Here is a 13394-nt window from a genome sequence, read left to right as displayed (position 1 = left end):
AAGGATGTACGTGTTTGCCGGAGTTTTACTTATACGTATTAAAAGCCTGTAAACTATTTAACTATTTAAAATTCGATTAGCCAATTTTTAAGATGATGCCAGATAGATTTCTTCAGCGAAATAAACTGGGTCCTACAGGATATATGTATAATGAACACCTTGTACATGATATTTACTATGGCAAAGCAAATAAATAGCAATAAATAACCATCAATCAATGCTCGAAACGTTCCTGCGTCCTTTCGAGTCAGTCATTTTGAAATTGCTTGAATAAATCCAGATGACTCGGGTAACGAAAATAAATTAAAACTGACAGCCAACGTTTCAGAGAAATTTCTTCGACCGAATTGGTTGAAAACTGTTCTTATATTTGTTCGCTGCCGTTGTGTCTCCATTTGTAAAATCGATATCCCTTACGCTCCGCGTGCGTTAAAGTAATCGATGAAAACATCGATTTTTTTACACCTATTCAAGCATTAATGTTAAAATTATAAACACATCGATTATCTATACACCGCGTATCGTTACACTAAACGGCGTTTAAGCCGATTTATTTTTGTCTGAATTGATTGACCGTGTAGCATGATACTTGAACTAACAAAACGCTGTTCGGAAATGATTTTGATCTCTTTCTTGGACAACTGAAGCACGGTCGAAGTGGTAGATTATCGTTCGAAAACCGGCTTTTGACGTGTGGAATGCCATTCTCTGGTCCTGGCCTGAACCATAGCGCTCGTTTAACAATAAAAAATCTAGCCCGGGATCCGTGACGCGCAATATATCCCGTGAAAGATCACCGTAGATCACTCCTGCAATTCAGAATAACTTTTGATTATGGAAATCGCACTTCCCGATACATATTTGATACCTAATTAATTTCGAGACTAGGAGAAGCATAACGCGAGCAATCATCACGTGTATATTCCTGGTGTTTGCGAAATTGATTCCCACAATAAATTTTTCTCGACTGTCAGATACAGCAACTATAATTGTATACGATACAAGGAGATTGAATCGTTTAAAACAAGAAATTTGATTCTTATAGTTGAACTCTTAACTTTTTGTAGTGTACTTGTATGAAATTCTAAATACGAATTATTTTATAATTCATGTATTATAATTATAATTGGCGAGGGAGTGAAAGAATGTAAAAAGACATGTCAAAGAAGTAGAGATTGATTTAGTATTATTGTGAGCAATTAACTGAAGAACGTTTATGCAAATTCAAATTCTTATTGTCTAGTTTTCGAAAGCGATAGTTAAATAGTTATGATCACACTTTTATTGCAATTCCCGTATTTGGATACGCTGCAAATTCATTAAATCTGCGGTTCGCTCATAATTTGTTAGAGAGCTCGGAGTAATAAAAACAGTGAGCGTCGAATGAGAAACAAGATTGACACACAGTATACTCATTTGGAAGGTCAAATGTCTCCATTTTTTTCCATTTAATTACATACATCTACTAATTTCTTATACTGTGTTCCTTTAATGTATGGGAATTGCTCATCCGTATTGTTTACCATCGTTTTTATCTCAAGCCGAGGTTTCTGTTTTGATGTAAGTTAAACACTGTTTTTGTTATTCAGTAAATCTACTATGAAAAAAAGGAAAGGAAAAGTGATAAAATATTCCATTTCTAAACACAGAATGCACATTTTATGAATTTCAGTGACATGTAAATTAGTAATATTTGAATAGGGTAATAAGTTATCTAGAGAGATGTCTTGTTTTCATTTTTTGCACAAAATGACAACAGTTATTAGTTTTTGATTTTATTGTGTTGAATCAAAACTAATTTTCCGTTTCGTCATTTATAATAGTATTTATTAATCGTGATTCCTACAATCACCCCTTGCATAATATTCAAATGAATAAGATCCTTCGTTCTTTGTAAATCCAATTACAAATTTGTACATTTTCCAATTATTTTTTATTCTGGATATATGTAGTTTTATAAAAGCGATGCTAGCCTAGTAATTAGATGAACGTAATAGATGAGTCAATGAAAGAACTTTGCGATTAACTTATACGTTAATACGAAGTTAAATATAAAACTCTGCATTAAAAGTAATTAAATATTTAAACGTGTTAGGACAGCAATAATTTCGCAAACACAGATAAAACCGCAGAGGAGCTCTGCTAATGCAATTGCGGTTACACTTCTTCGCTTATCAAACGGAAGCAAGGATGACGTCGAAGGAAACCACAAGATCCGTTCACAGCCCTACAATTAATTTCCTGTCAAGCTTCATCCCCAATTTTTCATAAAATGGCCTGTTTTCTGACGAGTAATTTATTATATTATGATTGCTGTTGCATTGAACGAAAAAATTGAAGGAGTATACTTTACATCCCCATTTAGCGAATAATGAAGGTAAATTGTATTTTCGATTTTTCATTAGATCCTATTATATACTTGACTTTAACAAACATTCTTTGATTATTTCAACCTATCTACTGCTTCAAATTACATTTACTCATTTTTGTCACAAATGCACTAAATACACAATCGCGACATACTTATCATTGCACAATTGATAAAAGTTACAACAGCCCTGTCTGATTTTTAAAATATAATTTGAAGAGCACAAAACAACACATCGTTCTGGGAGAAACGGTTCTGTCACAGAAACAACAGATTGTACTTATTGTTGTAGCAATAAAATAGTTTAATAAATGTAGCTAAACGATATGTGGTATTGATTGTTCTGTAATAAGAGGACCACAAATGCATAGTGACCGGAATGAATATTCAGACAGTCTTTACAATAAAATATTTTTGTAACAATCAAACCGAATAACTTGAGTCGTTTCAGGAGTTAAAAGGATTAATTTAAGAATAGATTAGATTCATTACAATTATAGGACAAAATTCGTGAAAAGCCGATTTCGATGCAATTTTCATACAATCTATTTTCCCTACAAATCCGACAAATTTAAATTTTTTCAAAATTTTTGTTCGTCGAGCCGATGCTCGTCGCGATGTCACATCGCGTCATGCACTATCGGAAGTCTGTAGTCAAAGAGAGAAGAAATGTGTTGGACGTCGTCTCTCCGTTGGCTTACGTATGGGGGGTTGTGCTAAGGAGCTGGTATAAAGCAGAGTGAACACACGACTCGGGCTCACTAATAACAAGATTAAGGGGGAGAGAGTGTGTAGTTAGCGAACGATATATACAGTAGTGTGCGCTCGGAAATTCGCAATTTCTGAAGAACCACTGGTCTCGACGGTATCGTTCACATCCGCGATACACAGAGTCAAGAGACACTCGGCCGCGAGAACACGTTGACGGTGTGAAAAGTGTTGTTAACCGCTGGAGGACTACTATCGAAGGATCCATCAAGTGTTTCCACTTCAACGAACGAAATTACAATAAACTGCCATAATCTCACGGTAAGCCCCATGCCATTTTAGCCCCTAGCTCTCGTCGGTATCCTTTTAACCTGTTTTTAAGAGATATCCAAGAAATTAATTTTTAAAGTAATTCGTTTGGGATAAACGAATATTCGGAACACTAAATTTTGCACCTGCTACTATTCCGTTTGTGAATCGAGTGATACCGAATTGTTTCAGCAAGTGGTCGAGTTTCTACTGTCGAGATTATTGCTTTTGGAGTGTAGCAAATGCGTGTTAGAAAACTTACTTGTTAGCTTTTTTGAAATTTTTGAAAAATACAATAATTATTTATGAAATTCACTCGTGTACATTCTTTCATTAGTATTACGTCTGTTAGATTTAGTGTAATATCTATTGGAAATAAATTCGGTTTTGAAGGATAGGGTTCCGTCACATGAAAAACTTATATTCCTTTTTTTCAAAGTAATCTTCTCATTTAATTTCACCAGTAATTATCGTCACTTCAGAATTTTAATTAGTAAACGATCGAACGTATTTCCACCTGGAGATTATACTTGCTCGATAGACTGTAACACAGAATTTGGTAAAGATGATTTTTCCTTTGGTGACCTCAACGCAAGCACGAGTTTGCAGGGGTAGCAGAAAGACTCGTGAAAATTTGAACATTCTCGCACCAATGCTATTAAATATCTGCCAGAAATTTTCTTCGGCAGTCATACCGGCTAATGGACACGCACTTTCTTTTTCTTTATGGTCCGATATCAATGTGAGTAATAAACAAGATATGTAGCTCGTTCGGCACGCGTAACTTTATTCACCATTTGCATGAAAAACGTTTCGTTGAATTGCAATTCCAGCGAGTTTGAGTCCACGTTTCGTTAGTCAAGAATTCAACAATTTGAAGCTTCGCGTTTCTTGAAATAGATGGTGAATTGTTCACAATAAACAAAAAGCCTAAAATGTTTAAACATCGCGGATGTATGCATATTGTCGACGAGTAATTCGATAAATAATTATTCATGCCTATTTCAATGTGTGATTGATATTTTAATGTCGATTTAGCTTCCCAAGTATTCAATAGTTTCCGTTTGATTTTTTCGAATCGGCGGGTTCGATATTTATGGGGTAAGAAAAGATCAGTGAATCCTTTCACAAACGTGCTCAATTGGAACTGCACACGATAGGTAATTCGCTATTATGGATTTTCGGTCAAGTTGGATCGCGTGAACACCTCCCGGCGTCAAGTCTGCTTACCCATGCGTTGAAGTCTCCGGGCAAAACGGTGCGTGACTCTTCGATACTCTATAATCTCGACTACTTCATTTTATCAGACAATTAACGCGTGTCGATTTTTCCATGTTCCTTGCAACGTGACACCGCCTCGGGTTTATCATATACGGCAGTAATAACACTAAAATACTACAATCCAAATAGCAAAAATAGAATTTAACTGAAGTGGTTTATAAACGCACCGAGCCACCCATTAGTTGAAAGTTTAATCATTCTAGTCAGTCTTCTCTCTAGTGAATCGCTATTTTGTATTTAAATCTGTTCAAAGGACTATAAAATTCCCTTTTAATAAAGGGGAATCACGGCGAACTGGTTTTCGCATTTGAAACTTTTAATAACTGCTATCGAATGTCCTTCGGAAGAATGTCCAAAAGAAAGAAGATTATACTCCATGACGTCTTTCTTATGTGCGTGTTTCCAGCATCGATGAAAACACTACTTATTTTTAACGATGATTATAAATATAAAGTTGATCAGAAAAATATTCGGCTACCGTGGGCATTCCAAATACAAACCATTGGAAATTGATCTCGATTTACCTTTTATCAGCAAATCGAAATTTCTCTGCGAGATTTGTTTAATACTCGGGATACTTCCCGACCAACTTTATCATTGTAGTCAGAAGTCAACGTCGCAGTTTCTTCAGCCGAATAATTTCTGTCACACTTTTGCCCGCAAAAAATGTGACTTTGTTGAATTCTCTGACCGCCGAAACTCGTTTCTCATGTCTCGTTTCCTCAGCGAAGGATAGACTCGGTGAATGAGTATCTACTAAATTTTCCACCGTGCTGCGAGCTTCTATCGAGAGCGTGGCATTCGGGAACAAGCACGCCCATATTCGCATGTCCTTTAATTGGACCAAACGAGTCGCGCGGATCATCGGTACGATGCAGATAAATAATTCATGCGCGCGATAAAGGTTCAGAAGTTACTTCCAAGCACTGTTTCGTTGAGCTAGTGCTGCAACACCGGGGCCGCCATTAACATTGTAAATTTCCTCGTTACACGTCTGCGACGAAGATCTACATTAGCGCGAGACGTAAATACATCTTCGTGCTCTGACTCACGCCGCGCCACTGCAACAAGGAAAATAAAAAAAATAGGGCGAAAATTTTCGATGATTGGTCCGAGGATCACGGAAACATGTACCCGAAACGGGGCCAAAAGCAATCGCTTCGATTGCTATGCAAATACGCCGACTAACCACCAATAACTTCGGCACACTAGCGCCCACCTTTCAATCCTCACGAGCTAGACGCCAGCCAAATGCAAATTAAAATCGCAAGTTGAGCGACGTACAATGCGACATCTTGGCAATCAAAGGGAACAAAAGAAATTTTGTAATTACGTCACGAAAATGCTAATTTTCAAGGATTCTGTTGGTGTTCCTGCCAAAGCAAAATAATATTATTCAAAATTATATCAAAATAATTGCCAGTTTCATCATTTATTCATAAAACAACGAAAGATTAATACGAAAGGTTTCGTAAGCATACAATAAAAATTTTTATTCGTCCTATGAATTTCTAAAATATTCGAGATACTTCTGAATTCGGATTTAAAAAATTAATTGGTAGTTCGATGACTCAATTTGCTTTTTCGTTAGGTGAGCAACTAAAAACTAATCGTTCTCTGTCATGTCACGCGCATTAACGTAATTAGTGCACTGTTATGTTTTACACTACCGGAGTGAAAAAATTCATTAACATGTTCTTTGCTGCGAATCACTTGTAAAAAGTCTAAATAACTGCCAAGTAATATCACCGACACTTTGATCTCGTCAGTTTTATCGAGCGTATTGTAAATTTTTAAGATGTAAAGCAGTTGCGTTTGTTGTTGTGCTTAGTGTTCTGTCTGTAGGACAGTAGTTATTAGGTTAGAAAGAAAGTTCTTGCGGTTTTTAACACGTTCCGTGCCACCGGTGGTACACGTTAAACGTGATCTTCAGGCCATAAAAAAGGGCTTGGCACGGAACGTGTTAACTATCATATTCAATTCAAATTCAAAACCGTAAGAACTTTCTTTCCGACCTAATAATTAGTATCGTTGAGGTGCCTTTGTGACTAAAATGGCAGTTCTCTCAGCCGATGACTTTTTTAATGCCACTAATTTGAAACTAGACTGGTTTTTTGAATTCGCTGTCTTAAGCAAGGAGGTCATTCCCCTCTTACATTTCCCTGGGGTATTCCCAAATTGATATAATCATATACTAAAACCTGTTCACCTGCACTGAAGCTTGTCAGTTTCTGAAACCCTGCTTCTGAAAATTGGTACCTTCACGGAACTCCGTATATTCTCGGAAACAATTGGGCACCTGATGGACGACGTCAGAGATCGTGACAGACCGTAAAAGAATTTTGCAGTTATAAATTCTCGGATTGCGTCTGACACCGCGTGTTTGCACATCTTTTTTCGATCGTCGGTGCTATTCATGCGGCGCAAGCAAACACGAACCTTTTTGTCTCCTATATGACACGTGTATTCAAACACCGCACCGTACAGGCGTAAAGCTTCAAACAGAAACTGTTAGGGATGCTCGGCAAAAGGATCGACTGCAGTCAATAGAACCGCAAAGTTTACCGTGAGTTCGTTGACCAGGACCCACTAAAAATTGTTGGATTCCTTGTCAGTCAAGCCAACGGTTCGAAATATCAATTAACTGTGACACCTGCTCATATTTTGAACGCATCTATCTTTACATGTGTATTACATTTCGTTTATAGTAGTATAATAATAATATAATATATAATATATTCTACATACTATATATTAAGATTTATAGGTTAGAAAAGAAACTGTAAACCGGTCATCCTTATTTTTTTGGTTGTGTGAATTTGGTTATCTTAATCGATCTTTGGACATAATATATTGTCAATGCGTTATCGTGTGCAATCAGTGACATCAAAATTAATTTAAATGTTTACGAAGCAGTTGTGAAGAACCGGTGGTGTTCTATAAATTTTTACAGCTTGGTGTGACATTTGCAATGGTAATGAGAAATGTGGTGATAGTATGTGTAGAAACAAAACTTTCTGCAAGACAAACATCTGCTTTCGAATAAGGCTGACTAATCTCTGTCTGCCCACTACTGACTCTTTCTACTTGCAATGAACTCTGACAGAGACATGTCATTACATAATTTGTATTGATTTTTCGATTGAAAAATATATATCAAACCATCGTTATTCAGTATTCAAATCATCTTACATAATCATTTCTAGCTGGAATTATCGTCCACCTTGCTTTTCAACGTTCATAATTTATTATTTTGTGGTACCTACTAGTGGTAATATTCAATAGTATAATTCAACAAAATATTATTCGTAGTTATTAGGTTGACACATACGTCTTGTCGCTCATGTTTTATACCGAATTCCTTCGTTTTATTCCGAATGCCATCTTGTTGAAAGTTTCTTTTGTTCTAACTTAAAAGCTTTAGTGTGGAATTGGAGAAAAAACGAACACTTCAAATATGGCTGTTTGTTCGAGGTTAATGGAGGAGATAAAGCCGAGAAGACTGTCAAAAATATTTGCACTGTAGACTAAATTGGTCATTCTTAAAACGAGAAAACCATGTTCCAGCTATTCTTATACTACGTTGTTTACTCCAACTCCTCCAAAGTAAAGGAGAACGTCGGAAATGTTCGACTCTTTCAGGAAAAAAAGAGCCAAATTTTTCTATAAAAATATAACGAGTGTTGGTTTCCGAGATAATAAAGCTAAAATTAACGATACTTGCACAGGAGATAATGCACCGGCTGTTTCCTCGCCCCATAATGTTCTTAAGTAGCCATAAATTAAAAGCAACCCGGCTGAAGTGAATGTGTACTTCTGTTGCAGGACCTTACGTTCAAGGAGACGAAAAGAGATAATCGTCAGCAAGTCAAATAAATCAGGCCACAACCATGAAGCTCACGATCCCGCTGCAGCAGTTCAAGAGTGAGTAATCACCTGCTTGTGTGAACGATCGGTATTGCGACCACCCATTGTCGCGAATGCTCGCGATTTGTACGTTTTACGCGCGACAACTTAATTCCACAGAATTGCTAGACAATATCTGTAATCGTCAGGCGCAACGATATAGCACGGAGTTCCGATAAACTTTGATTCGCGATGCTGTTCTGTGGTGGAAAAAAGAATCCATGTCAGTGCACTATTTTTCATTGAAGTAGCCGATTTGTTCTCGGACAGCAGACAAATCAACAAGTTTAAAGAGAATAATCAATTCCTATTCGGTTCCTGTGAATTGCAATTGTTGGAAACAATTTTTGAAAACGAGAATGTACAGTTAGGAGCAAAACTGATCACACACATCAGAATAACTTTTTTATGAATGGACCAAACGACTTTAACTTCTCTGTAAGACTAAAAGAATTAGTTTAGTAAATGACGTCTAAAAACTATGTTGAAAAAATGCATTTGGTCGGAATTGTGAAAAACAATAGTAACAATTGATTTTTACGACTTTTTTTAGCTGGGCCAATAACGAAAATTTAAAAGATGTGTTGGTCAACTTGTATAAATTATATGTATACGCTCCGAAAATTTCATTGAAATTGGTTAATTGGTTTACAAGTTATAAACGATCAAAAGTGGTAAAAATTGCAATTTTTCAAGATTTTCGGCCTTTTTACCACTTTTGATCGTTTATAACTTGTAAACCAATTTCAATGAAATTTTCGGAGCGTATATAATTTATACAAGTTGACCAACACATCTTTTAAATTTTCGTTATTGGCCCAGCTTAAAAAGTCGTAAAAATCAATTTTCACTATTGTTTCTCACAATTCCGACCAAATGCATTTTTTCAACATATTTTTTAGACGTCATTTACTAAACTAATTCTTTCTAGCCTTACAGCGAAATTGAAGTCGTTTGGTCTATTCATAAAAAGTTATTCTGACTTAAAGTGTGTGTGATCTGTTTTGCTCCTAACTGTATACAAAAATCTGCAGTCTAATTATAATAAATATTAGAAAGATGTTCTAACCAATTTCCTTGATTTTACCCATATTTTGAACAAATTCATTAACATTGAACATTAAGATTGAATTTCCTGAAATGTACAGATGAAGAAGGTGTTACCTTACGTCTTTGGGCCAAACCCACAACAAAAGGAGAAAAGGGAAAGGGTTGCTTGGCGAGTTGTCTTGGGTATTCCCCACCGTCTCGAATAACCGGAACGGGGTGGTTCCCCATGCAAAAACGACTTGAAGCTACGGGTTGCCTTTTTCTTACACAATATTTAAATGAAATCAAATTTTTTATCGAGCTTAGTGGTTCTCATATAAATTCAAGTCGGCGAAACATTGGTCCAGAAGATAATGCAATAACGGCGACACGGTTGACACATTAGCATCACCTGCTTGAAAAGTCACTGGAAAGTACATAATTCTACGATCTCGGTATTGCCTGCGTTGCGTCGCTCCTACGTAATTTCCAAAGAAGCATAATTAATTTTGTGACTCGGAAGATGTCCCTCTAAGAAATCAAGGTGTGACCTCCTGATGAGTTAAGCCGACACGGACGCATTAACATGCAAAAATGTAATGTCAATCGGTCTGACAAGTTGTTTGGGATGTCGAATCGTCTACAGTTACGAGAAACTTTTTATACTAAATAATTACAGCTGACCGTTTTCCTGCCGGCGTACTTGAGAATTTGAATTACAAAACTATACATGTAAATCGCGCCCTAAAGAAAAAATTCATATCGAATGCAAACGTGATGAAAAACAGAAGCGGGGAAGAGAAACGCGTACTACGTCTATTACTATACCAACTCAGATATGCTGCTGTTGCTGACGATCATTGTCCATCAAGCGCACCTGTTTCGTCACTTTTTCCGAGAACATTGCCTACAACTAATTTAGTCATTTGATCCCGAAGAACGGGTCGACTCGTCATTCGTAATTACCAGTGTCCTCCATTTTATCGAAATTTATTCTGTTACATGAAAATTCTCTCCGGCATCGTATGTTCGTTGCTTCTATTTAAAAATGAATCAACTCGAGATAACCCTTAATCCCATTAACACATTTTTATGGAGTTTTTAGTGATCTAAAATCATTAGAAAACTTTTCTTGTATAATTCGTATTGAAAATTATAAATGAATATACATGTGAAAGAGAAGTCAAGGATTTAAAATTTAATAATTTGGTAAACTTGAGTATTGTTATCGTAATTCTTACGGATACAATTAGGGATTGTTTAGAAAAGGTAGGATGATTACAAATTATTTCATGACGTTAAAAATATACTAGTTCTATTATAAATACTACTATCCAAAAAAAGCGGAAACATGTTGTTATACATATACATGGAGACTTTTTTAGGAATTAGTTATTTATTGAAGAATTACATACTGTCAATTTAAATACTGTTATACAAAAAAAACCGGAAGGTAAGCAGGTTATATATGCGGGCGTTTTTTATAAATTAGTTATTTATTGAGTTGCTTCCAGTTTAAATACTATCATCCATAAAAAGCGGGAATAAATTCCTAAATATGCAGATTGTCTCGTGGTTATTTATTCAAGAATTATTACCCATTTAAACACTACTCCAGGAGAAATAAATGGTTGTGTAATTGAATGCGTAAAGGAAAGGAGACTCGGTGATTCAAGTAACTGTTTCGAAAACTGTCTTCGTATCAGAATTTAGACAGAATTGTCGTTAAATTCAACGAAGCGGTATCTGAAAGACGTCTACAAACCATTGACTAAAATCAATTTATTAGCCTCTTCCCGCATAGTAATGAGACAGACTAAGATTTCTAACATACATAAGTCATTAGGAAACAGTAGATATTTATACATTTATGGCTTATAAAAAATTTCAAAAAATGCTGGAGTATTAGATTTAACAGAATTCAGTACGATTTTTATTTATTTTAAATCTACAAATGCTATTACTAGACTGTGGATCTTTATGCAAAATAAAAATCGCCTGCATCAATTGCAAGAAATAGGAACCAAGTTGGATGTTAATTCTTTCCTTAGTGATTTTAAGAGAGGAGAAATCATATGTATAGCGAAATTTTCAATTTTGAAAATTATTCCAACAATTTTGAATTTTATCTTCTCAATTGTCCTATAAATATATAAAGATCCGCAGTCTAGCTATTACCAATGAAAATAGAATTTTATTTGGTACCACTTTCTTAAAATTTGTCTACAAAAATTGAAAATTGCCTGAACATCCGCAGTCTAGTCATCAGGTAGTAGAGGGATAGAGATAAGATTCATAAAATTAAACGTTAGCTGTTTTTATACTAGGAATTAAGAAAGATTGCCAATATTGAATCGAATAAATATAAATTGAGGACTAGGTCCAAAATGTTGTAGCTGTCAAGAAAATAACGTAGGCTAGGTTATCAATGTTAAAAGGGTTTTGTAATTATAGACATGTTGACATAGATATCCAGATAGTAGATAGTAGCCATAAACAGACTCAAGACAGTATAGGGGCAAAGGGGGTCCTCGCTGGAATCCAAAGGTTGGGCCACTCAATAATTCGGCTGTAACCGAAATAGCGTGGAAAAGATCCAATCGGATGGTTTACGGCCGAATTCTTGTCTCACTTCAGCCAGAGGACTTCTTGTGACGCACGTAGGGTATTAGTGTCAAAAAAATAATATAAAAGGTAGGGGTAGGCGAGTTCCCGAAAATGTATGACATTCGGGTCTCCAAATAATATAAATTTTCGGATTCCCGACCAGTTTCTGGGTACCCACCCCTAACGCAGAGTATCAGTTATTTGTAGTTGAAAAAAATAATATAAAAGGGGATTAATATAGTTAAAATCTTCCAGTGAGGCAGGTTTCGCAACAGGCGCCTGCTACAGATTTGCAAGGAGATTTCGGTTTTGGGAATGACCCCGACGTAGCTATAGGGTTGCCGTCCGATTACATTACACCTTAACATACTTTCGGCTGTCAACAAACTGCCGTAGAAAGCTGTCGTAACCGTTTAAAGGTCTCGGCCATCGAATACCGGCGGTCATACGCGCGAATCCGCACACACGTACACGTTCGCCATTAATTGCTCGATAATGTTACGTCACCACTTTCGAAAAACGTGTTTCACCGAACGAAAGGAAGTCGGATATGCGGCTTCTTGATCTTGACCTCAGTAGCCGTCCTGTCTCGTCGCAACCGATTATTTACGAGTAATTGCGAGTCATTTGTAAACACATACGCCTGCCTTATCGTGTTCGGTGTGATTGCGGTATTGCGATGCATTTCTTTTCTTTTTCAGCTGCGCGGCTCAATAAAGACATCATCCTTGTTCGAGATAAGAGAATTTATGCTCGGCTGTGCGATTCACGACTTACTGGCCACTATTAACCATACTCATTATCGTGCCACATTTTCGATCACTCGCAGCATTTCCGGATGAAAATACAATGACGTCATGCGGTGTAACACTCTATTACTCTGGTTTTATTTATTATTGCTGTTCCACCGCTTTTTCAGTCGTGTTTTATTATCTTGTTATTTTGTCCTCCTACATGAGCTCGCATGAAAAAAATCATTCTTTTGGATTTCCGATCGCATGTAAACATTGTGAAATTGAATATCGAATAGAAAACATTGCACTGAAGATTAGAAATTTGACATGATAAGCAAGCGCAAGGTCACTGCATACAGTACTGACCACGACTAATAATTTAACGATTACCTGTTAACATGACAAGTTTACTTTCATACTTAACATTTTTAACTGGTCAACAAGTTACACTT

At 36.2% G+C, this 13394-nt stretch overlaps 1 protein-coding gene across 1 annotated transcript in view; it reads left to right on the top strand.

The window, feature by feature from the left end:
* Window positions 1–3118: 3118 nt before the first annotated feature.
* The window catches only part of LOC143208285 (scavenger receptor class B member 1), a 35436-nt gene continuing 25160 nt past the window's right edge, over window positions 3119–13394 (top strand). Inside the window, exons 1-2 of the mRNA XM_076422564.1 lie at window positions 3119–3397; window positions 8492–8590. Of these exons, the coding sequence (XP_076278679.1) occupies window positions 8557–8590 (34 nt within the window). The 5' untranslated portion in view covers window positions 3119–3397; window positions 8492–8556. The remainder of the gene's footprint in view (window positions 3398–8491; window positions 8591–13394) is intronic.

Source organism: Lasioglossum baleicum, chromosome 4, assembly GCF_051020765.1.
Source record: "Lasioglossum baleicum chromosome 4, iyLasBale1, whole genome shotgun sequence".
Lineage (NCBI taxonomy): Eukaryota > Metazoa > Arthropoda > Insecta > Hymenoptera > Halictidae > Lasioglossum > Lasioglossum baleicum.
Note: the sequence above shows the minus strand (reverse complement) of the source record. Positions and strands in the feature narration are given on the sequence as shown.